The sequence below is a fragment of the Lepidochelys kempii genome, chromosome 6 (assembly GCF_965140285.1).
Source record: "Lepidochelys kempii isolate rLepKem1 chromosome 6, rLepKem1.hap1, whole genome shotgun sequence".
Classification (NCBI taxonomy): domain Eukaryota; kingdom Metazoa; phylum Chordata; order Testudines; family Cheloniidae; genus Lepidochelys; species Lepidochelys kempii.
The window spans coordinates 79,412,093-79,435,892 of NC_136385.1; the positions used below are offsets into that span (position 1 = coordinate 79,412,093).

The 23,800-nt window shown below is 36.0% G+C and overlaps 1 protein-coding gene across 7 annotated transcripts in view; it reads left to right on the plus strand.

The window, feature by feature from the left end:
* DPH6 (diphthamine biosynthesis 6) overlaps positions 1 to 23,800 on the plus strand; it is a 368,925-nt gene that overhangs the window by 89,324 nt on the left and 255,801 nt on the right. For all 7 annotated transcript variants that reach the window (XM_073348883.2, XM_073348884.2, XM_078853339.1 and 4 more), the window contains 2 exons: positions 19,283 to 19,356; positions 21,322 to 21,440. In XM_073348883.2, the coding sequence (XP_073204984.1) occupies positions 19,283 to 19,356; positions 21,322 to 21,440 (193 nt within the window). The remainder of the gene's footprint in view (positions 1 to 19,282; positions 19,357 to 21,321; positions 21,441 to 23,800) is intronic.

Below are 23,800 nucleotides of genomic sequence, written 5' to 3' on the forward strand. Positions count from 1 at the left end.
AGGCTTTTTACCAAACCTTGTCCAGGAAGTGGGGTGCAAGGTTTTGGGAAGTATTTTGGGGGGAAGGACGCGTCCAAACAGCTCTTCCCCAGTAACCAGTATTAGTTTGGTGGTGGTAGCAGCCAGTCCAAGGATAACGGGAGTAATATTTTGTACCTTGGGGAAGTTTTGACCTAAGCTGGTAAAGATAAGCTTAGGAGGTTTTTCATGCAGGTCCCCACATCTGTACCCTAGAGTTCAGAGTGGGGGAGGAACCGTGACACAAACGAAGCAATTTTTTCATCAATTACCTCTTTTTGTAATCTGCTGTTTCTTATCACAGACTTATCTGTGGTTGTTTCTGGATGATGGAGATTTTTGTTTTTTCTTTTTGGTAGTATATACCGATATACTGTGGGTATGTGACATATGTGATGTGACTGAAACACTATCATTGGCAGATAACTCTGAAATTATAGAAAATGATGGTGATCTTGAAGGTGGATAGTCTTCAGAATCCTGTATGTTGAGGATGGATTCTCCAAGACAAAATAAGTCAATAATGCTCATTTAGTATTACTCATTGCATTCACTGACACTCAGTACTGCTTTGAAGGTGAAATTGTAAAAGGAAGATCTGCCTATTTCAGCTATTTATTTTTTATCACGACTGCATCTAAAATGCTCAAACATGAGAATTCAAGAATAGTTCAGAAGGAAGACCGGAAGTCCTTAGAAAGAAGTATGAAATAAAAAAGTTTAGCAGCCTGAAGATCCTGCATGTTCAGACATGTTCCTTTCATCATCTTCAATGCACCTTCCTCCTGAGACGGAACACCTCTCATGATGTTGTTTCATTCAGACAACCAGGCCTTGCATTTCTTTGTTGCACTGTTTGCATTTTATATGCATACCTGTCTTACCGACAGGTAGAGGAACTTCATTAAAATATTTCCAAACTGGGTCTCTTTTACAGCCTGTTGCCATTACAGGTTTTCCTTTCTAGTGAGAGAATGGTATGGTAGATCTCAAATCAATGAAGGCTACACTCAAAACGACCTCAAGCATATTCTGGAATATGCTGTTCAAACAGTTTCACTTTTGTTTTTACAGCCTGTCCCTCCCTTCTCACATTTATCTCAAGACTTCTTCTCTTTGTCCAGATCTATTCCACCCCCAACAATCTTCTATTCATTGGAATTTTGAAACTTCACACTTTTAGAGGGAGCTAAGGGATTGACTCTGTGTACAAAATTTTGCAGAGGGACAATAGGGTTGAGATCTGTTATTTCTCACCTCTGTGTATTTATTTATTTATTTAAAACATTTTTGCTGTTAACAAGCATGTTATCTCTGGAGACACAAATACACTGTTTGAAAACTGCAAAACTAAGCATCTCTGATGGTATCTTTTAGACTGAGACCTGAGTCCCATTGGTAAATAGAAAGATTAACCTAAACAATCAATACAGAAGCCCCTGGAACCCCATAAGATTGGGTCCCTAATCCATGAACTATTGGAACTCATTGACAAAAGTTTTCTTAAACATTACATGAGTATATTGTCTCATACTATAGAATTAGAATGTATAATCCCTATTCCATGATGAGATATCTTTGAGCTGTAATGTATCTTAATTAAAACTATCTTTAGATAGGTTTTTTCCTCAAAAAACATTTTATCAAAAAAATCCAATTTAAATAAAAAAAATCCATTTTTTAAAAAAAAATCATTGATTTTTACCCACCCTTTAATCTAGTCTCTCCTCAGTCTTCACTTGATAAAATAAACAGATTGAGCTCTTTAAGTCTTTACTGTAAGGCATTTCCTCCACCCTTGAATAATTTTTGTGACTCTTTTCTGCACCCTCTCCAGTTTTTCAACACCTTGTTAAAACCAGAACTGCATTCACTGTTCCAATTCCAGTGTTACCAATGCCATATACAGAGGTAAAATCATCACCCTACTTCACTCACTACTCTCTTGTTTACGTATCCAAGGATTGCATTGTCCTTTTTTTGCTGCAGCATTGCACTGGCAGCTTCTGTGAGTTGCTTATCTGCTCTGACTCCTAAATCCTTTTCGGAGTCACTCCTTTCCGGGATTCAGTGCCCTGTTTTGTAGGTATGGCTTGCATTCCTTGTCCTAGATGTGTACAACTTCGCATTTGGCTATATTAAAACACTTTTTGTTTGAGAGGGCCCAGTATGTACATTTCTTAGGTTATAAGTAAATAGTGTGATACTGTCTAATTGACAGGTTTCAGGGTAACAGCCGTGTTAGTCTGTATTCGCAAAAAGAAAAGGAGTACTTGTGGCACCTTAGAGACTAACCAATTTATTTGAGCATAAGCTTTCGTACTTTCCACAGTATGCATCCGATGAAGTGAGCTGTAAAAGCTTATGCTCAAATAAATTGGTTAGTCTCTAAGGTGCCACAAGTACTCCTTTTCTTTTTGTCTAATTGAAGAACTGAATCGTATGATCCACAACTATTCTATAATATATATAATACATGTGCACAAGGGGACAGAGTTAAGATTACATATGCAGCCTTAACATTGGTATTCCATAGCATTTTGTACTTAACCATGTAATCTAACCATTATTTTTAACATTTTTCGTGTAGAGTTTTTAGTTTTTGAAAAAAGAAATAAGATGGAAAACAGGGGAAGAAAATGCCCTAAAGAGAAGGAACCTAACTCTCCTGTACTTCAAAACTGTGCTGGCTGATACAAATAAATAAATGGCAATAGTGCATGGGAATGCCATGCAATTGAGAAACTAAGCTAGACACCACCAGAATGCTGTGTCCCATGCACCTTGGGAGATTTGCAACAGAGAAAGAGCCCATCTCCTGAAAATGGTAGGAGCTTTCTGCTTGGGGCAATCATTATTTTCTCTTATGGGCCTCTGTCTTGGGGTCTTCAAAATAAAGCACATCATGAGAGCATCAATACCTAGCCACTAAGGAATACGTTAATGAATGGATGATCTTTGAACTGTTTTTTTTCTTTTAGTAATATAGAACCCTAATCTGAGACTTTGCTGACAGTGGACCTCTCAAAATTTCTTTCCTGTTATATTTTTTAAAGACCGTTCAATACTATCTTTGATTTAGTGTTTTCTCTGGTATATCAGAGCTTACACAATAGTGTACTGTAGTTGAAATCAACATAAACAGGGATTCTAGAATGCTTTGAAAATTATAATGCAGAACTGAAATTTGAGTTCAATAATTGTGAAGGTCTTAAAACCCTGTTACTGTAGTAATCAGGCTCCTGACAATATCTTGCATTGTAATTGGTAATACTGCAAATGACTGGTGATCATTGTTCAGAGACTAAAAATGATCTGAATCTTTAATTAATTTAAAATTTTACAACATTTTAGTGTGACTAAGGCAAGCTTCAACTGGCTATTAATTTCAATTATGAATTTATTTACAGATAATCTATCATATTCCCTTGCCTTTTTAAGGTGTTTTCTGAGTTCCGTTGTTTTTTGTAAAGCTATTGTATAAATATTCAAGAATATTCAGTGTCTTTTTAAACGTTACAAGTAGTTATTGTCCTTTATTAAGCTGATTTGTCAAGAATACCTTTTTCTCCCAATACATGTTTGGTACAATGGTGTTTATAGTATACTAGCTTTCTGTCTTTCTTTCTTTCTGTCTTTCTTTCTGTCTTTCTGTCTTTCTGTCTTAGTTGTATGCAACATTTCTCTAAAGATAGACATTATTAAGGGTGAACAGTTCTGTTTAGTTATATGCTTATCAGTAACCTTTACTCATACTGTGATATTGTCTGAATGTCTTATTTTGTTCAGCTTTCTCTGGCACTGATGAAGCCTAAGGCTGCTGTTTCTTTGAGTTACTGATAATTTTTTATCTGATTAACTGACACATTTAGTTGAAATCAGACACAGCCCTTAGGCTGGGCATGGATTTAATTTAAAAAGTATCAAAGGTTTGCACTGTGTGCTGTTTAATCATCATGTTTATCAGACAGAGAAAAATTACCGGAAGGACCATAGGGAGAGGGTTATCTTAAGGAGCAGTAGCTTGGGAAATTGATAATAACTACAAGGTAATTTACTGCTAACTTTTACATTCATTAATATAACATTTCCCACTAATAATTACAGTGCATGTAATACACTAATTAAATTGAAAGCATTATCACTAATTTTCTTCTTGCTGAACTCTGAGAGTGTTGGGTAAAGATGTAAAAATGTGAAATTAAAAAAACTCTCTTCTGCACTAATACTGTTTTAAAGAGAATGTTTTGATTGATACTTTCATCAGTATGGTGTGCCAGAGTGCAGTATATGTGGAGATTTCCCACCACTACTATTCACCACCCTTAAATGAATATCTGTGGCTGAAATAAAAAGAAATGTGAAAATTGAAATCACAACATACAAAATGTAAAATATAAACTGAAATGTAAAAGTAATACATCAACTGTGAACCAGTGTGTCAGCATTACGTGTGTGTGTGATATAACTACTTTAACAACTGGATAAGGAATTGTCTTGACATTTATGATTTGAGGCCTTTAGAGCAATTGTTTAATAATTTTTATACTATTTTCTACCAGAAGATATTTAGAGTTAAAATTTATTTATGATACATGAATCACAATACCTTTAAATTAATATTTATTAAACTATTTTAAAATAATATAATTTAAAATCTATGTAACTTGAAACATGATTTGTACATCTTATTAAAAATTGTAATTGTTGAGGTCTACATGTTAATCTAGCATTAAGTCTCTAGGGTGATTATCCTTTGTTCATGAATTAAAAGCTTTGGGAATATCTTAACGGTTATTATGGGAACTCTAATAATATACTCATTTCATCGACAGTGAAAAATAAAGCTAATAATACTTACCTTTGTGTACAGCTAAAGTAGAGCCATTGCTGAGACTTTTACATCATGTTTGTTTGATAGATTTTTTTTTTTAAGACCAGTGATGTGTGTGATTTTTAAAAACTGTCAGACATTGATAATTTTAATGGGAAAAATACTTTTTTAAACATTTCACTAAAGATTAAGTGCATTAATTAGCATTCTAGATACGTAAGCATGTCTGCCTTTCTGGGTGTACTGTCTACTCTGGAGATAAGTATGCTGTGAAGTGGTATATCACACTGGGAATAAGTGTTTTGCGCACTGTGCAAGTTTTCTAAAGAGGAAACAGAATTATTACAATAACAGAGCATTAGTGTACCACTGTATTGGCAAAATAGGTCATGAGTAGAGCTGGTTTGGAACTTTTCAACAAAATGTTTTTTTCCACTGGAAAATGCATATTTGTTGAAACTGAAACTTTTTATGTGAAAATGTCAGGCTTCACAAATCTTTTGTATGGAAGGTTTCCCTGGTCCAGAATGGAATTTTGCTCTCTCTTGTTCTCTGCTTTTTTGCAAACAATTTAGAAATGTCTCTGGTTCATTCCAATAAGGAATGGGAAATGTTTTTAAAACTCAAAAATTATCATGGGATGGGAAAACAGTTGGAATTTTAACCATCTTCTAGAAAAACTAACATAAAGAAATCAAAACTTTCCCCCTATTGTTTTGTATATATTTTTTTCTATTCCTTCTTACTTTGTTATATAAACAGAGAATTTAAAAACCTTTTTTCAAAGCTTTCACAGGTTTGCTTCCTTGGCTGCTAAATTACTCTCAATGCCAGGGACTCAGTCTAGCAGAGCCCTTTTACTAGTGGGTGGGACTTTGCCTATGCTTAAAGTTAAGCATGTGCTAAGTGGTCTGCAAGATTGAGGTAAATTAAGTAGGAGGGTAAATTAAGACCAAATATAGATCAGTGTATGAAAGTTAACACAAAACATAGTTTACCTTTATCCCTGTATTCCCCTCATCCCCCTTTTTAAAAAAAAATAATTTTGTTGTTTAAATTTAGAGCCCTTAAGCCTTGAGTCCGGAAAGCACTGAAGCACATGCCAGTTCAAGAAAGCATAAACAAGTGTTTTTCTGAACTGAGGTCTTTATAAGCACTGTGTTGTAACAGTGACTTTACTAGGCCTAACAGACACTAAAAACCTAACTGTGATTTGTTTTAGTGCTCTTGGAAGATACCACATGGATAACTGTAGAAGCTGACAGGTTTCAGAGTAGCAGCCGTGTTAGTCTGTATCTGCAAAAAGAAAAGGAGTACTTGTGGCACTTTAGAGACTAACAAATTTATTAGAGCATAAGCTTTCTATGCTGTAGCTCACGAAAGCTTATGCTCTAATAAATTTGTTAGTCTCTAAGGTGCCAGAAGTACTCCTTTTCTTTTTTTGTAGAAGTTGACATTCTCTCTTTAGCTGCAGAATGAATAAATCATGAATATTGGCAGTGTAAGATTTCACAAAATTCCTGAAGCCTAATCTTGAGATGACCACTCCCCCGAGCTACAAAATATCACATTAAGGACTGCCCATTCAAATAGTAATGTTTAAATAAATGTCATTAAATATTTATTGTGTTTCATCAAAGGAAAATATTCTAGGAAATAGTATAATCTGTATATACTCTATACTACCATTTAGATTGGTTTAATATGGCTTTTATTTTCATTTAATGACTGGCATGTAGCTATCCTGCTTTTTTGTTATCACTTTCAGGACAGAGATAACTGACATGTTTAAGAGTGGCACTCGGGCCTTAGTTCCAACTGTTGTGCTTAGGTATTAAAGGAGTTTCATAACAATACATGATGTAACATACTTTTCCTTTTCACAAAAGGGTTATTATTCAGAGAGAGAAAAAAGTACTATACAGTGGTTGGGAGCACAGGATTAGATTTCTCAAAACTCTGAATAAATGGGTCTTGAAATGTACCCTAAAGGTTCACACACCTAAACCATTTTAATCCCGGGGTATAGGGTGAATGTATGAGAGTGGAGACTAAAGTTGAAGGCTTATTACAGAGACTATTCTTTTACTAGCCACTTCTCTTTTAAATTGAGTGTGTCTTCACTTTGAGCATCTCTGCTGATTGTAACTGTGCTGGAATGGTGCAGTTATATTCAAAAATGTATTATATGTTCGCATACATAAAAATATCATCTGCATTTATACATTATATGGAAACAAACGTATAAAGGTTATCAGTAAGGAAAGAATTTAGTGTCACACATACCACTGCAGCAAATACTGATCCGTCAGTTCATCATACGTGAACTATGTATTATTTGTTTTGGTAAGGAAAGGGAAAGAGGTAGTAATATGAAAGAGTGTGGAGACCCATGTGATGGATGATATTATAGGTAAGGAAATAAGTTTGTTTTTGAGACAACATTGTTAATGCCCCGTATTCATATATACCATGAAAGGTGATGTAGTTTTTTTTTTAAATTAAATGTCGTTGAGAGTGCAGCTATTCCCCTGGAGACATAGAACTGAAAAGTTAAGGAAAAATATTAGTGTAATGTTAATACCACAGTGCTTACACGGTCTTAAATATTATGAGTCTCTGTTTTCCGAAATATGCGAACGTGCATCCCATGTTGAGGATATGGATATAAAATATTGTAAATGTTCTTATGGCAAATTAAATGGGAATTTTCCATGGGAGATGAGAAAATGCATATTGGAAACACTTTTGGATGCTGCTGTCAAGGCAGCTGTTATAGCTGAACACTTTTGAACACTATTTATTTCTGTAGATAAAGATTATACTAGTTAGTTACATAATCCTTTGAATTTTTCTGTAAAAGCCCTGAAAATGTCACTTTACCTTATTAGCAAGAAAAAAAAACATTCTTGAAAAAGTATAATAAAGGGCTGTTGTATTTCATACCGTATTGGTTGCAGTGTGTGTAACTTTATTGTGTTGTAAAACAGATACAATCCTCAAACTGAAAAATATTCAGATTTTGAGTAACTATAGAAATTCACAAATGATATAGGTTCAAAAGTTTGTCTCTGACCAACAGAAGTTGGTCCAATAAAAGATATTAACACACCCATGTTGTCTCTGTATAGAATTTCATTGTAATTTAGTCACTGCACAAGGTAATGTATCTACGCACAGTGTTTTTCTTTTGGTACTGTAAAACAGCACATAAAGGATTATCATAATGATTTTATCAGTCACAGTGCTGAGATTGAATGCATCTGATGAAGTGAGCTGTAGCTCATGAAACCTAGTGCTCAAATAAATTTGTTAGTCTCTAAGGTGCCACAAGTGGGTGGAGGGATAGCTCAGTGGTTTGAGTATTCGCCTGCTAAACCCAGGGTTGTGAGTTCAATCCTTGAGGGAGCCATTTGGGATCTCTGGCAAAAATTGGGGATTCGTCCTGCTTTGAGCAGGGAGTTGGACTAGATGACCTCCTGAGATCCCTTCCAACCGTGGTATTCTATGAAGTCCTCCTTTTCTTTTGGTGCTGATTGTGTCAAGCTCTCTACTTAATCAGACAGTTCTGGGTGTCAGCCTTTGTGAGTTTCTAAAATGCTTTATATTGCTGATACTCAGTAAAACATTAAAACCAACAACAAAAAATCCCTTGAGAAACCTCTTTCAAATAAATAAAAGTAAAATTTTTGAGTCTAGCTCCTTAAACCTCAGTAGTTTAAAGCTTTAATCATCTATTTACTTTCCATATAACATAATGTTCTAAGAATTCGCTTCTACCAGTTTGGGCCTGATTGGTATTTGCCAAAGGGTAAAATTCAAAGATTTAAGAAAGGAAATCCAGTGTTGCTAATGACCACAGAAACTACTTGCATGACTAAATTGTATTCCCAAAAGTTCAACTTTGTCTTTGCAATTGGTGACATATCAAAAAGTTATTTTTATGAAGTCTCTTTACTGGAAAAACCTCTTAGGTGAAAAACAATTCTTTGATTCAGCAGAAGAAACTTTTTTTTTCCTGAAAAGAAGGAAGTTAACAAGCTTTTTTATTTCACTGTGGTAAAGACTTCTTTCGAAAAAACAATCAACCCCCTTGTTTATATATATATACACACACATATAAGCACACGCACACGCGCACACACACACACACATACACACACACAAAACATAAATTTTTCATCTGTGCGGCATCATGTCATCCAACAGCTTACCAAGGGTCACGGTGGATACTCCATCACTGATCATTTTTAAATCAAGATAAGATGTTTTTCTAAGAAGTATACTCTAGGAATTATTTTGGGGAAGTTTTATGTCCTATGTTGTACCAGCGGTCACAGTAGATGATCAAAATGGTCCCTTCTGACCTTGGAATCTATAAATCTGTGAATGTCAAATAATTTACTTTTCACCTGTTCTTTTGAAACACCTGATTGTGAGACCTATAATTTATATGTAGGACTAATTTTGTAACTCAGCCTGCTAGCAATGGATGCAGTATAATACTACAACTGAGGACAGTGTTTCAATTTCTGGTTGCGTTACCAGTAGTTGGTTATGTTTGTTACAGACATGATGATCATTTATAAGCTGTCTCTTCATTAGATCAGGCAGGGATAGTGATCATCATAATTTCCTAGGGAGTGTAAGAAAATTTAGCATTATTTACTGCATAATATCAATTAACAATGGTACTGCAGAGGAATTCAACTCCAACAAAAAATACTGAAATGCCTTCTAATGTGGTAAAAGTAATTATATCTGATCTGAGTTGGATTTGAAGTATCCAGAAGACTGGTGATGGGCATGTGGTGTGTAAATTAAAGCTGGTGTTGTTTATAGTGTGACAGAATAGTTTTTTAACATAGGGCACAATCTTGCAAGATGTTCAGCACTCTGGTCTTGCTCTGTCAAAATTTAACTGAAGTCAAAAGGACTACTTCAATGCTTAAAATTAGCAAGTGCCTCACTGCTTTGATTAAACGAGGCAGAGAGCTCAGGATGTTGCAGGATCAAGCCTTCAGTTGGCACTGATAAAGCTATGCATTCTAGTGTTCATGTACATTTGTATTCTTCAAAACATGTAAAATAGTGGATGTTGCATCTAACTTGCAAACCCACTAATGCATAGAATACTCCTTAAGAGTCAATTAATTAGTGCACTACTGGAATCCTTAAAAGTAAAGGTCTGGTTAGACCTTGCTTTAATTTTCAGAATGTAAAGCTATATTATTGGACATCTTCAACTAATCACTTAATGAGGAAAATTTTACTGTTCTGCTAAGTAATTGAAACATCTGTGTGTTTCTTCATTCATGCCCTTCCAGCCTGTGATCAGATCTGCTTTAATACACATTAGAAATTCATTCAATCAAAATTATGTTTGAAAAACAAACAAAAGGAATGGGATTATCTCTACTACTTCTATTTGAAGTTGAAACTCGGTTGTTTTATATCATCATAACGTGGTCTTTTTTAGGTGATTACATTTAGGGCCCAATCCTCCTCTCGGATGTGCTCCATTACACACCAAAAATGAACCATATTGAATGAATTGACTTCTGGTTTTGTTCAGTGCCTAGAAACTACAGTGTTGGTTGCCTGCAAAGTATGTACATCCAGGTATTCTCAAAGTATTTCATAGTGTGGAACACGGGGTAGATCATTTTTCCTGCCATTCATATTTGCAGGGATGCAGAACATCTCTGTGGCAGTTACAGTAATTGCTTCCATAGAAAAGTAATGTTAGGAAAGGATTTGAATTTTTAGCTGTCTTTAACGTGATATGTGTTTGTTTTTTTTGAAAGAAAATACTCATATTTTATATTTTTGCTATTCAGTGTAGCATGTTCTTCTTTTCTTCATTTCTACTGCCTTCCTGTTGCTAGGTCCTTGTCTTCCTCTTAGGGTGACAATATGTCCTGATTTTATAGGGACAGTCCTGATATTTGGGGCTTTTTCTTACATAGGCACCTATTACCCCCCACACCCTGTCCCGGTTTTTCATACTTGCTATCTGGTCATCCTACTTCCTTTGCACTTACCTGTTATTTGGCTCCCCTTGACATGCTGCTCAGTCACCTTTCCCTCTTGTCTCTCTGTTACCCTAGATATAGTTACTGGTTGCATCATTTCTTTTTCCCATGGACATTCCTTTCCCACTGATAAATCAGGTGTCTGGGTGACTACAACTCCTCCTCTGTAGAAGCAGCCCTTAGTACAAGTAGCTAGGCTAGCTCCTTCTCATGCTCAACTGCTTTTACAGGCTCTTCTTTACAGCGAAGAGCCCAGAGGTCTATAGAGGCAGCTGGAAACAAGGAGAGAAGTCAACCCTGTGACCAGCCAGTTATTGACATACTACCAGCCAGTGTTCTAAGGGCCAATCAATTAGACAGAATAATTTGCAAACCAACAAGTTAGATAGATAGACTTTGTCTTGAATAGTGATGTTATTGTGTATTTGAATGGGAGATCAGACTCCTGAGTGTGGTTCTGGGGGCATGGATTAGCATTCACGTCGCACTCCCCGTCAGTACCTTGCCCAAGCTGGGGAAGCTAATGATCCAATCAGCGGACCAAATTCGGTGATCAATGCATGTCACATGCCACCTGAGGCATGCTGCACATACGCAAAGAAGAAGTGTAGTTCTTTTTCTGATTCCTATCATGTCTTTAAGTTTTGATTTAGCTTCAGTTTCAGTGCTGCTAGGGGAATATGGAATAATAGCATTGCAGATCCAAGCAGTAGTCAGTATTTCAATTATAACTAGAACCAATTTTAATTTTCTTTTGAACTTTGGGTTTTTTTTGTTGTTGTTTTAGATATCCCTCATACTTCATCTGTTCTCTACTATAAGATAAGAAAAAGTAGGCCCACAAAAGACATGGAATTGTTAATATTTATTACATTTTCTGTACATCTTCTGTGTTTCATATTAGTAAGAAAAATTATACCATTAATAATATCCATATTTAATTACAGTTTGTTGAGGAAAAATGATTGGTGCTGTAAAATTGCCTGCTGGATAAAATTATTGCTCTTCAGTATATTTTATCATGGGGAAGGATGCAAGATGGAACTTAATCTAAATTCTAATTGACTAGTCAACAACAAATGACAAAAGTAGATTCTGCATTTGCACAATACATAAAACAAAAATAGCAAAGTAATGTAATAAACTCTCACAGTGATGTAAGAATCATTCATAACAGGAGAAATGATTGTAGGACTTGATTCTGAGTAATGCTGGGCATCTGCTGTTCCTTTTGACTTCAGTGGATGCTCCACACCAGGTAGGATCAGGACCTTGGTCCTTTATGAGTAAATCATGCAGATGGGACTGTAGATAAAGTCAGATTACCCACCAACTGTCATTAGTTATCAGCATATTTGTTGAAGGTGTTAATCTCCTCTCACATTGGCAGCTTCACAGCTAGATTTGCTCTACAAGATGCACATGCAGCTCCTGTGAAGGAACATTTTGGGGATGCTGTGAAACTGAAGAAAATCTGAGTGACTCAAATTACACATGCATGGACAGTTGTAAAATTCAACCAGAAAAATAGAGCCAAATTTTATTGACTACAGTGGAGTTAGGCCAGCAGAAAATTTGATTCATAATGCAGTTTAATTTCCTGCCTACTTCACACTGATCGATTGGGAATACAATATATGTAAGTCACTTATTTTTAGCATGTCCATTGCATTCTGATCTGATAATGGCCACATTCATTCTCTTCTCTATCAATAAGTTCCATATCTTAGGGACCTCTGCCCCCAGCAGTCAAAAGGGGGTTGTGATCAATTAAAGGACTTTGAATTGGGTCTGGAATTGAATGAGTAGCCACTATTATGTGTATTATCAGTAGTTTGATATACACACAAACCTGCTTGGCTTTGGAGAAGGCCTGCTGAATGCTGTACAAACAGGAGTGCTTATGTGGCCTTCACTTTCAGCTACCAGAAGAGTGGGTTGCAGTTGCTTAATCTGAAGTCTGTGAAGAGGATCACATGGCAAGGCCTTTTATGAGAAGAATGGGCATAGTCTCCTGCCTAGCTGCAGGTGGAAGAAGACATTCTTTCTTTCCCCCACTTGTTAATGTTCCCAGAGGAAGGGATGAACCAGTAAGATTCTAAGAGTGATATTTGGAGGGCTGACACCCTCACTGTTGTTTTTTTTTTAAATATTTCATGTAACTATTTTAGTTCAAACCAATTTTAACAAAAACAAACGTGATTTAAAAAAAAACTTGAATGTTTAACTAAATTCAAAAATTCATATGCTTGTTTTGTTAAAATATTATGTTTGCTGTTGAAGAAAAAAATCCAGAATACATAACATTGTTGTTTTAGTTAAATAAAACAATTTAAATATCTGTCTGGTGATGTTCTCCTCCTAATACAGCATGGCAAGAAAATCCTCCCAATATTAATGATTAACCTGTTGAATTGGAGATAGTTCACCTCCCAATGACTTCATAAATATCTGCTTCAGTTATCTTTGGCAAATGAAATAACCAAACAATCATTCGTTTTCTGATATAGCTGTAAAACTAATCTGAAAAGTGTTCAAAATAAATCACTTTAAAAATGAATAGTGTGTACCTTCTAAAAATGAAACCTACATCTATCTGAATTTTAAAGAATATGTATTAAGGTTATAACAACCAACATGAATGCACTTTTATGTAGAAATCCATGATTAAATCAATTTGATTTAAATCAAATCCACGCTGCTTCTTAGAGACTCTTAAAGTGATGTTCTCTGACAATTGACCAGGTAAATATGGCACTGTGGGTCTTAAATTAATATTTTTAATTTTCTCTGCTTACAAGTAAAAAGATCTTAGGATTTTTATAACTGCAAATCTGAGATCTGAAAGTAAATCTGTGCTTTTTCTGGTTCATGCATCATCACTAGTAAAAGATCTTATGGCCCCAAATTTGCCCTCATTCACATTTTATGCAATACCACTGCCTTTAACATAGTTAACAATTCTGTTGATGTTACATGAGATCAGTTCACTTTCTCTTAGCTAAGTTGTTTTTCAGGGATCACTGTAGTGAGCAGATACAACTTTGAACACACATAGGGTTTTGATTTGTTGAGGGAAAAGCAATTGTAGTAATTTTTCTAATAATATCTGAACTTTAAAGTTGAGTAAACTTTTCTTGATCTCTTCTATTGATAATATTTGTGTTTTCAGACTCAGTCCCATGTCTGACAAAGCAGGTCGTATATTCCTGGTTTATTTCCAGCACCTTTTCTGACAGCCTTATAATTCCTCACACTGTTAAAGTGGCTATGAGTATGTATCTTTATATGCTAACATTATATTATACAATTCCTGTGTGTCTAACATATATATACATGTTAACTAGTGGCAGTGTCTGACATAATAGTCTGTCAGCCTACCTTTCAGAGTTTCTCAATTCGGATGCATGGTGTAGAGTTCATGTACAACAGCTATTTTCACAGATATTTTCTTGGTGATTGCCTGCTTCCTAGAGGGGCTTCGTAGTGTAGGGTTATCATTGTATGGTAACTTTTTCGCCTTTCTCATGCTTTTATGGGACTGGCCCTTTTAGTCTGGCAAAGACAAACAGCTCCAGCCCTAAAGCAGCCATTTTTTCAGCTGTCTGTTTATTGGTGTCTGCCTTTTTTTTTTTTTTTAAAGCAGATAAATAGTTTTGGCTCCTGTTAAGTTTCCTCTAGTTTTCTCTTTCTTAATCCTGTGGATCTGGCACTTTTCAGAGTTGCCACTGGTTGTTTTATTGTTTCTTTATGCTTCCCAGTCTATCTGTCTTCATCTCTTGTCGTACACTTATATTGTAAGATCTTTGGAGTAGGGTCTATCTTTTGGTTCTGTGTTTATACAGTGCCTAGCACAAGGGGGTCCTGATCCATGACTAGTACTCCTAGATGTTACGGTAATACTGTACTACTTCTAATAATGGTAATGGTATAGAAATGTGGTTACCTTGAAACTTTTATCATCAATAATCCCAAATGTATACATTAGCAACCTGATTAATTTATTATTCTATAAAGCACTAGTAACTGCTTAAATGTTTTCATTACTAGTAGTCTGCTGTATTGGATTAAGGGAAATATATGCTACTGTGTAGTTCCATACAGAACAATATGTTGGAGAATGGCAAACATGGAAATAAAATGTTCATTCTTGAGATGGTATTAAGTGTTTTGGAAGACAGTTGAGAATAAATCTCCTGATGTGAGGTGATACAGGAGAACTGTAAAGGTTCTATACCTGAAAATCTCAAGTTCTGGAAATTCAGGTACCTAAAATATGAAGGAAGGAAGCTAGGCTGTGAGTAGATAGTTACTAACTAATTAACTTCTTGATAAACTCTTCTTAAATTGTCCTTATTCACTGTACTTTTTGATGGAATCCTGTATTTAGTATCCATTTTATGCCACGTCTTGTAGTGCACTACATTATTTTTTTTTATTAGCATATGATGTCACATACTGCAATTTCAGCAGCCAGAGTAATACATGACTGTTACTGGGGAAAAGCATTGCTGCTGTTGGATAATATTTCATATAAGCAGAGATGCCACCAATGTAGCTGGATATCTTGATCAAGTCCACTGTATCTACTATACTTTGGAAATAATAGACTAGTGAGAATCATGAAATAGGAATTTAGGATGAATATTTGTTTATACAGTGTACTTGCTTATATTTTATGCCTTCATTGGCACTATATACTGTAATTCCAGAAAAACTGAAAAAGGTGAAACAAAACGGTGACGAGCCAAGAATAAATTCAGCCAGAATATAAAGTCAATAGCATGTTGTTGTGCAGTTTTGCCATATTGTAGAGAGTAAGTCATGTCTAAATACATCTCAGTGGCTGGGTCAGAAGTAGAAATACACAGTAATTAGAATGAGGATGATAGTGTGTCATTCATTCATTCATTCATAGTGCTAATAATTAACAGTTAGAAGTCATACTTTGGATACACAACACTGATATTTTCTTTGCTTTCTAGACCTAATGCCTAAAATGTGATTGCAAAGCCTTAGTTTATTGTAAATATTTTTATTTTTGGAGTTTCAGATGGAACAATTCACTCAGGTGTTTTCAGTTAAAAACATGGTACTCTTAGAAATGGTCACTGAAAACTTTAAGAATATTAATGAAAGTGGAAAACTCACTTCACAACATACAATGATTTTTATAATGGCACATGGATAAACAGAAAATCTGGTTGTAAACGTGGTAATGAGCTACATGAATTATAGTGGCATCATTCACATTTTGTTCAATAGGTCACTGATCTATTAATACTCCGTGGATGTGTATAAGGCACAAGCATGAAGGCTAAGTGAACTTAAATCTTTTGAGAAGTGCATTAATATACTTAAACTGCAATACATTATTCCATGGTGTAGCCTATTTTATAACTAAGTAATGCTAATGCGAAGCATATACTATTTACATAAAGTGCAAATATACAGAATAATACTTAGCTGCTGTACCTAACAAATTTGGTATGGGGATAATTATATTGTTTTATAAAGTGCTTTGAACCTGACTGTGCTATATAAATTGGATTGCCAACTTTCTAATCGCACAAAACCGAACACTCCACCCCTTCCCGAGATCCCACCCCACTCGCTCCATCCCTCCATCGCTTGCTCTCCCCCATCCTCACTCACTTACACTGGGCTGGGACAGGGGGTTGGAGTGTGGAAGGGGGCTGAGGGCCCTGGCTCTGGGTGCGGGCTCCAGGGTGGGGCCAGAGATGAGGGGATTGGGATGCAGGAGAGGTTACTGGGATGGGGCAAGGGGTTCGGGTAGTGGGGGTATGGGATCTGGACAGGTGGTGCGGGCTCCAGGTGTGGCCAGAAATTAGGAGAGGGCTCCTGGCTGGGGAAGGGGACTGGAGTACAGGCTTCAGCTTGGGGGGTGGGCTCTGGGGATGAAGGGTTTGGGGTGCAGGAGGGGACTGGGGCAGGGTGTTGGGGGGGTGCGGGCTCCAGGAGGGAGTTTGGGTGTGGGAGGGACTCTGGGGGTGAGGCAGGGGGTTGGGGTGCAGGAGGGCGTGGGGCGTCCTGGCAGTGCTTACCGCGGCTCCCAGCCAATGGTCACGGTTCCCACCAATGTGAGCTGCAGAGCTGGCTCTCGGGGCGGGGGCAGCACGCGGAGCCTCCCTGGCTACCTATGCACCTAGGGGCTGCAGGGACCTGGCGGCTGCTTCCAGGAGCCACGTGGCGCTAGGGCAGGCAGGGAGCCTGCCTTAGCTGCGGCCCCCACTGCAGCGCCGACTTTACTTTTTACAGCCCGGTTGGCAGTGCCGACTGGAGCCACCAGGGTCCCTTTTCGACTGGGTATTCCGGTCCAACACTGGACTCCTGGCAACCCAATATATAAGTGGTACTAGTATTACTAATAGCAGTACATGTATCTCACATGTCAAAGACAAACAGAACAAAGAAATATCTGAGAAAAGCTTTCAAATGTATAGTATACACTTAAATAGACCCAAGAAGGCTCCATGGAAAATTTTGTAAAGAATTCTATTCAGAGACAATTCTGCTTGGCTTGATCTTAGCTTGATTACTCTTTTTCTTTTTCTTTTTCTTTTTAAATATAGTAATGGACTGGGTGGTCAAGGGAAGTGCAGTGGATGTAATTTATCTGTATTTTTAAACGTCCTTTGACTTAGTATTGTACAGGAATCTCAAAGAGAAGCAGGAGGAGTATTGTCTTGATAATAATATCAATGGATAATGAACTGCTGACAGATAAGATATCATAACTTATTATCAATAGTATTACTTCAGAATGTGCAGAGGCATCAAGAGGAATCCCATATAGAGCTTGGTATTGAGATCAGTATTATTCAACATTCATTAATGACCTGAAGGAGAATGTAAATTCAACAGTGATCAAATTTGCAGATGATACAGCTAGGAGTTATGACAAATAGAGAGGATTTTCAATCAAAAATACAGTTGGATATGAACAACTTGGGAATTTGGTTGGACTGGTATGAGATGAGAATTAATGTAAAGAAGTATAAAATAATACACGAAGGAAAGGATAATGCAGCACAGGAATAAAACGGAATTGTTATCTAAAAATAGTTATGAAGCAGGTGACTTGGGGGGTAATTACTGATAAGGAACTGACTGAGTTTGCAATTGAATGTCATGACAAAAAAAAAGACCAATTTCATTCTGAGATACATATATGGATATGTATATAGATGAAAGTTTTTTGTGAGAAAGCCTTGCTGCAGACTTCACAGCATTGGTACAAGGCACAACAACCTCAGAGGAGAAGTTACACCTTAAAGCCATGATCAGCCATGGCAGGAAAACTAATTCAGTTCAAGTCAGTTTTACTGGGTGCAAATTTAGGAAGAAGAATGCTACTTCTGTTCCAGTAAATTGGTTCTGATTTGAACTCAAGATAAAAAAAAACAAAAAACAGATGCTTCCCATGAATCATTTTAAAAGTACATTCATTTTAAAATGTAATATTTTCTACTATATTTGCAAAGAAAAGAATATCAGCTTAAGTAATTAAAAACAGAAACAATGATCATATGGGAAAACAACCCAGAAAATCTGTTTGATAACAGAAGCTATCAAAGTCAACAGTTGCTCACAGTTACCACAGATACCTACTGTTCTGTGTATGGAAAAAACATCATCATTGCACACTCCACTCTGTCATAAACATTGGAAAATACTGTTTAATGGTGACCACTGTATCTTGATAAGATTTGTTTGTCAATGGAATGATCTTCCTTAGGGTGACAGAGACCTGTTTTAAGTAAAGTAATAACTGGCTGTATAGTTTTTCCCAGGTTGCTGAGATTCATTGTTGTGGCATAGGACCTTGTGTGGGAGAAGAGCAAAGAATTTAAAGTAGAGAAAAATCATTAGGAATCCTCAGAGACTTCCTCGGTGGTGAAAAACATTCCAACATAGATTGTAGGAGGGAGGAACATAATAAGCCTTCATTTGTGCTCTGAGGGGCAAAATGGCAAATCCTGCCTTTCTGCTGTTGGAATGGAGGGTACCAGGCATAATGGAACCTGAGCAGTTACACTGAATGGTGCTAGGAGTTTCAGGAACAGGGTTGCAGGGTAGGGCCTGTTGCTTTGCAGATACACTGGATATTTCCTTTGTAGAGTAGTGGTACTAAGGTAGCAGAGTACTGCTCCCTCTGAGGTTGGTGTAGTATCCATGGAGCAGATCTACCTTGCAGACTACTCAATTTTTTTGTTTGTTTTTTTTTAAATACTAGGTACTGAGAAAAGGATCCACCCTTTCTGGTTGGTTTTCAAAGTGAAGTACTATGTAATTCTGAATCTCCAGTCTGCCGATGAGTATGTGCATTAACGTATTTGTAACACTACTATGCCTTTCTTTTTTTTCCCCTAAGGACAAGGAAGAAGTGGAAGGTGTCTCTGTAGGAGCCATTTTTTCTGACTATCAACGAGTTCGAGTGGAAGACGTGTAAGAAAATATTCTTGAGAAGTTACTTATAAATTTGAAAAAGATTTTTTTGTCAGTGATGTGCACAAAACCAACAAAAAGTCTGTAGTATAAAACAGAAACAGGTGTTTTTATTCCATATTCTAAGATACCTGATTTGTAAAACATACTAACCGAAAGCACTGTGCTTTTTTCTCTGTATGTATATCTTGCATGTATACTAGTAGTGAAATTATAGTAGATGGATTTGATGGATTCTACAGGCTTCTTTTTGTCTAATCCTGGATCCATTGAAATTATTGAGAGTTTTGGCATTGATATAATGGGAGAGGTATTGGTCCATTTACTTCCACTGACCTTTCTCAGTTTCAGCTGGAGGATCCAGTAGTCCAAGGGAACAATAGAGTCACTGCTCAATTCCAAAATGTAGAATTGACCAAAATAATCTGGTGGTTACCAGTTGACATTTTTCAACTGAAATTTCCATTAAGGACAGGAAATAAAAATGACCAGAGTCATAATAAATATAATTTTGACCCACAAGAATCTGAAAACAAAGAAATATTGTAGACTATACAAAGCTCATCCACTGAATCATCATACTTTCCCGAAAACCAGCTAAATCTAGCATCTCCTGAAAGATGATCAGGCGTTAATAGGAAAAGCACCATATCTTTTTCAATTAATAAAAGAGATGAGACACCTGATATTGGCTGTACTGCCATTACTTCCTTTTGAAGACAAGCCAAAACTTACCAAAGATCCCAGTCTGTCACAGAAGGAGTTTGTTTAATAATTTAAAAAAATCATTAAGCAGCAACTTGCATTTCTCATTTGTATTGGGAAGATTCGTTTAATGTGGGTGTACCGTACTCCTTCTTCTGAGATTTCAACAAAAATTGATTATATAAGATACACTTGCAAATATGCACACCTTAGCAACATGCTCAAGACTTTTTGTGCTTTGTTGGGCTTTTAAAAAGTCTATTTGCAAATAAAACTCTTGGTGCTTTGGAAGGAGAAGAGTATAAACCTTAACATGAGTGTAAACCAAATTCTGTTGTTGAAACAGACAAAGTTTTGAGTTACAAAGAGCTTTTCTTCAGGTCCCCAATTCTAGGCACATTTAAAAATAATGTTAATTCTTCTAATACACTATCACGTGTTAAATAATTGAAACAATGATAATTGACAAAATAAGTCTATTTTGCATGTAATTTGAGCATTGTTTTAATAGGACTGCTCATTTGAGTAAGGCTATCCACTTGTTTGTGTTTGCAGGGTTTGGGCCTTAATGGACAAAGTCCCCTTGCTTTATTTTTGTTTTTATCTACTTTCTCACTAATTCACAAAATTTGCTAATTTGCAGTGGGTCTCTCACTGTCAGTAGTGTGAATTAGTGATCGTCTAATGTGATAAATATTAATGCAATTTAAAGAGCATAGTCAAACCAACATTTAGAAGTGTAAGTACAGCAGGTGAAACTAGTCTTCTTGGGTTGGTATCTCTCTTACAGATTCTATACTCATTCCATATGTGGCAATCCAGTTGATCCCCAGAGTATGCAGTGGCTATCTGCTCTGTGCATTCCACTTTAAGCAACGTTGACCTTAATATTGTGGACAGAAATATACCATCTTCTGCATTTATATGGAGTTATGTATATGAAATTTTGGGGCTTAATTTTCTCCTTGGTTATACTTATTTTACCAGTGTAACATGATTAACATCAGTGATTTGTACAGGTACAATTAAAATCAGAATGTTTAGTTTTCTTTTTTCATACAGTGCACATATACACTGTACTTTATAAAAGATAACATGTTTTTAATACATTCATTATAGTAAAATATTGAAGGTTTAGAAAACATACATGTTTAATAGTAGGACACCCAAGAAATGTTACAATTATTGTTGAACAATTGTGTAAAAGAGCATAATATTGGAATTTACCCAATGATTTGTCTTTATTTTTCTTTTAAATAGGTGTAAGAGGCTTAATCTGCAGCCTTTAGCTTACCTTTGGCATCAAAACCAGGAAGCTTTGCTCAAAGAAATGATATCATCTAACATTCAAGCCCTCATCATAAAAGTAGCAGCTTTTGGTAGGTATCCAGATTATAAACAGTGCTGTATGTTAACACTTTGGTAAACTTAATTTATTAATGAGCAACTGCAAAAGCACAGCAAGGAAAAAGAAAACAAAAACTCTGTTTTGTAATTTAAGGTGAAAAACAGTAATATGAAGAGGTGAAGAAGGATAGATTTTAAAATGAGTATTGCCAGAATATGACAGTATGTCTGAACAATTAATGGAACCTATGAATAATACATAATATACACAATATATTTTTGTAGCTTAGTCATTAAATTCCTTCAGTTGTTTTCCCCCCCAGTATACCTACATATATAATGCAATGGTCCGCAGTACGGTCATTCAAAAGGAATACAAATTGATCGCTAGAGATGGGTTCAGAATTATAAAATATCACAAAAAAGATTTAACGAAGAATTAACAAGTTAACATCCAACATGATGTAATTATGTTGGGACTCAAAGAACTTGTATAACAGCAATCTTTAAATTTGTGAAGCTGATAGCACACACTAGGTGATGTCACTGATCTTTTTTTAAAGAATGAGAGTTATAGTTCAGTTGTTTGAGTAAATCGGAGCTCAAAATCAACATATCTTTTGACTTTCATTGGCAATGGTTTGAAGCGTGACTTTTATATTGAAGCAAGCTATTACAAAAGATGACCTGAATGTTTGCAAAGACAAAAGATATACCCAAGTGGACTATTAAAGAAAGCTTTATTGAGTGGCACGTGTTCTGTAACCATACAGAAGCAGATGAGAACCTTATTAATGGCACAATACATCATTTCCAAATTACAGGACTCTAAGCAGTTTTTCATGTAAAAGTATCAGATTAGGGTTTAAGAATAAAACTGACAAAAACCCCTTTTTGTTTTGGGGTCACTAAGGTTTTGTGGGTCATTAGACCAAAGAATGGCTAGTATAATAGAAAAGAGTCAGTTCTACATGGGTGGATAAAAATATATATCTGATAAATTGTGTCGAATAACCTTGGCATGTGACAGGTCTTACATTCAGCATAGATGTGACACTTTCACATTGTATCTAATGCCTTTTTCTACTGCCTTAAATACCCTTTTTAAAAATAAAGGGGTAATATTGTGGTGTACTATTGTTTAAGAGTTATGTGGAGTACCTTTAGTTGTTTGTTCATATCCTGGCTTGAAACTACTATCACTCTAAAAAAATATATTTTTATTTATTCATTTTCCTTGTTGAAGTCATTTCAGCTCCAGCTGGGTTCCCTTGTCACAACTCTTTAGTTTTACAGCACTTACTAGTATGGTCTCATTTCATTGTTCTCAGTGGATCTTTCAGTGCTGTTAGCATTATTAAAATGACTAGAAACACAAAACTTTGTCATTCACTCTCAGTTTACATGAGATGTTCCCAATTTGGGGGAGGGAGAGCTCAGTGGTTTGAGCATTGGCCTGCTAAAGCCAGGGTTGTGAGTTCAATTCTTGAGGGGCCATTTAGGGATCTGGGGCAAAAATTGGGGATTGGTCCTGCTTTGAGCAGGGGGTTGGACTAGATGACCTCCTGAGGTCCCTTCCAACCCCGATATTCTATGATTCTATGATTTTTAATACCATTTTCTCCTCTGGTGGGGGTGATCAGGTACAATCTATAGGAATTAACTGCCTCACTTCCTCCCACCAACCCATCTTTAAATAAAGAAAAAAGCTCAAGATCTTTTATTTAAAAGAAAGAAAGTTTCCAGCTCATGCACAGCAAACAGAGAAGGGATGTTGCTTATATTTTTACAACACTTAACATCTCAGTGTGAGATAGAAGAGTAAGATTAACTAATATGCTTTTTCAGAACTAAGTAATTGTATGTCACCAACTGAACTTTGTTTCATTTGCTTTGCTCATAAGCAGCTCTCTTGAACTGTATGACAATTTAGTACTTCTTACAAATTGTTTAGAACCAAAATAATTTTTAGTTTTTAAACCAAAATCCATTTAAAAAGTGGTAAGACCTTGAGTGATTCAGAAAGTGACTTTGGGGTGACATCGTTGGTGACCTGTATCATCCTTGAAGCAAGATAAACTTGTCTTTTGTATCTCAGACGCTTTTAAAAAGTTAGAATTGACTGGTTACTGCACAAAGAATGCTTTGTGGAGTATTCATTTAAGGAGAAAATACCGTAAATAGTTGTAGATAGTAATTAGATAGAAAATCACTGCTGCCTTTATTTTATTTTTTTTGGTTAAGGTAAAAAGAAAGATCTTATCAGACTCAATTTCTCACCTGCCTCAGGCAGTCATAATTAGATATAAGCAAATTTAATGGAGCTTGTGTGCTCTGGGGCCATTCTGCAATGCTTTAATAATTGCATGCTTTATTAAAGTAAGTTTAAGGT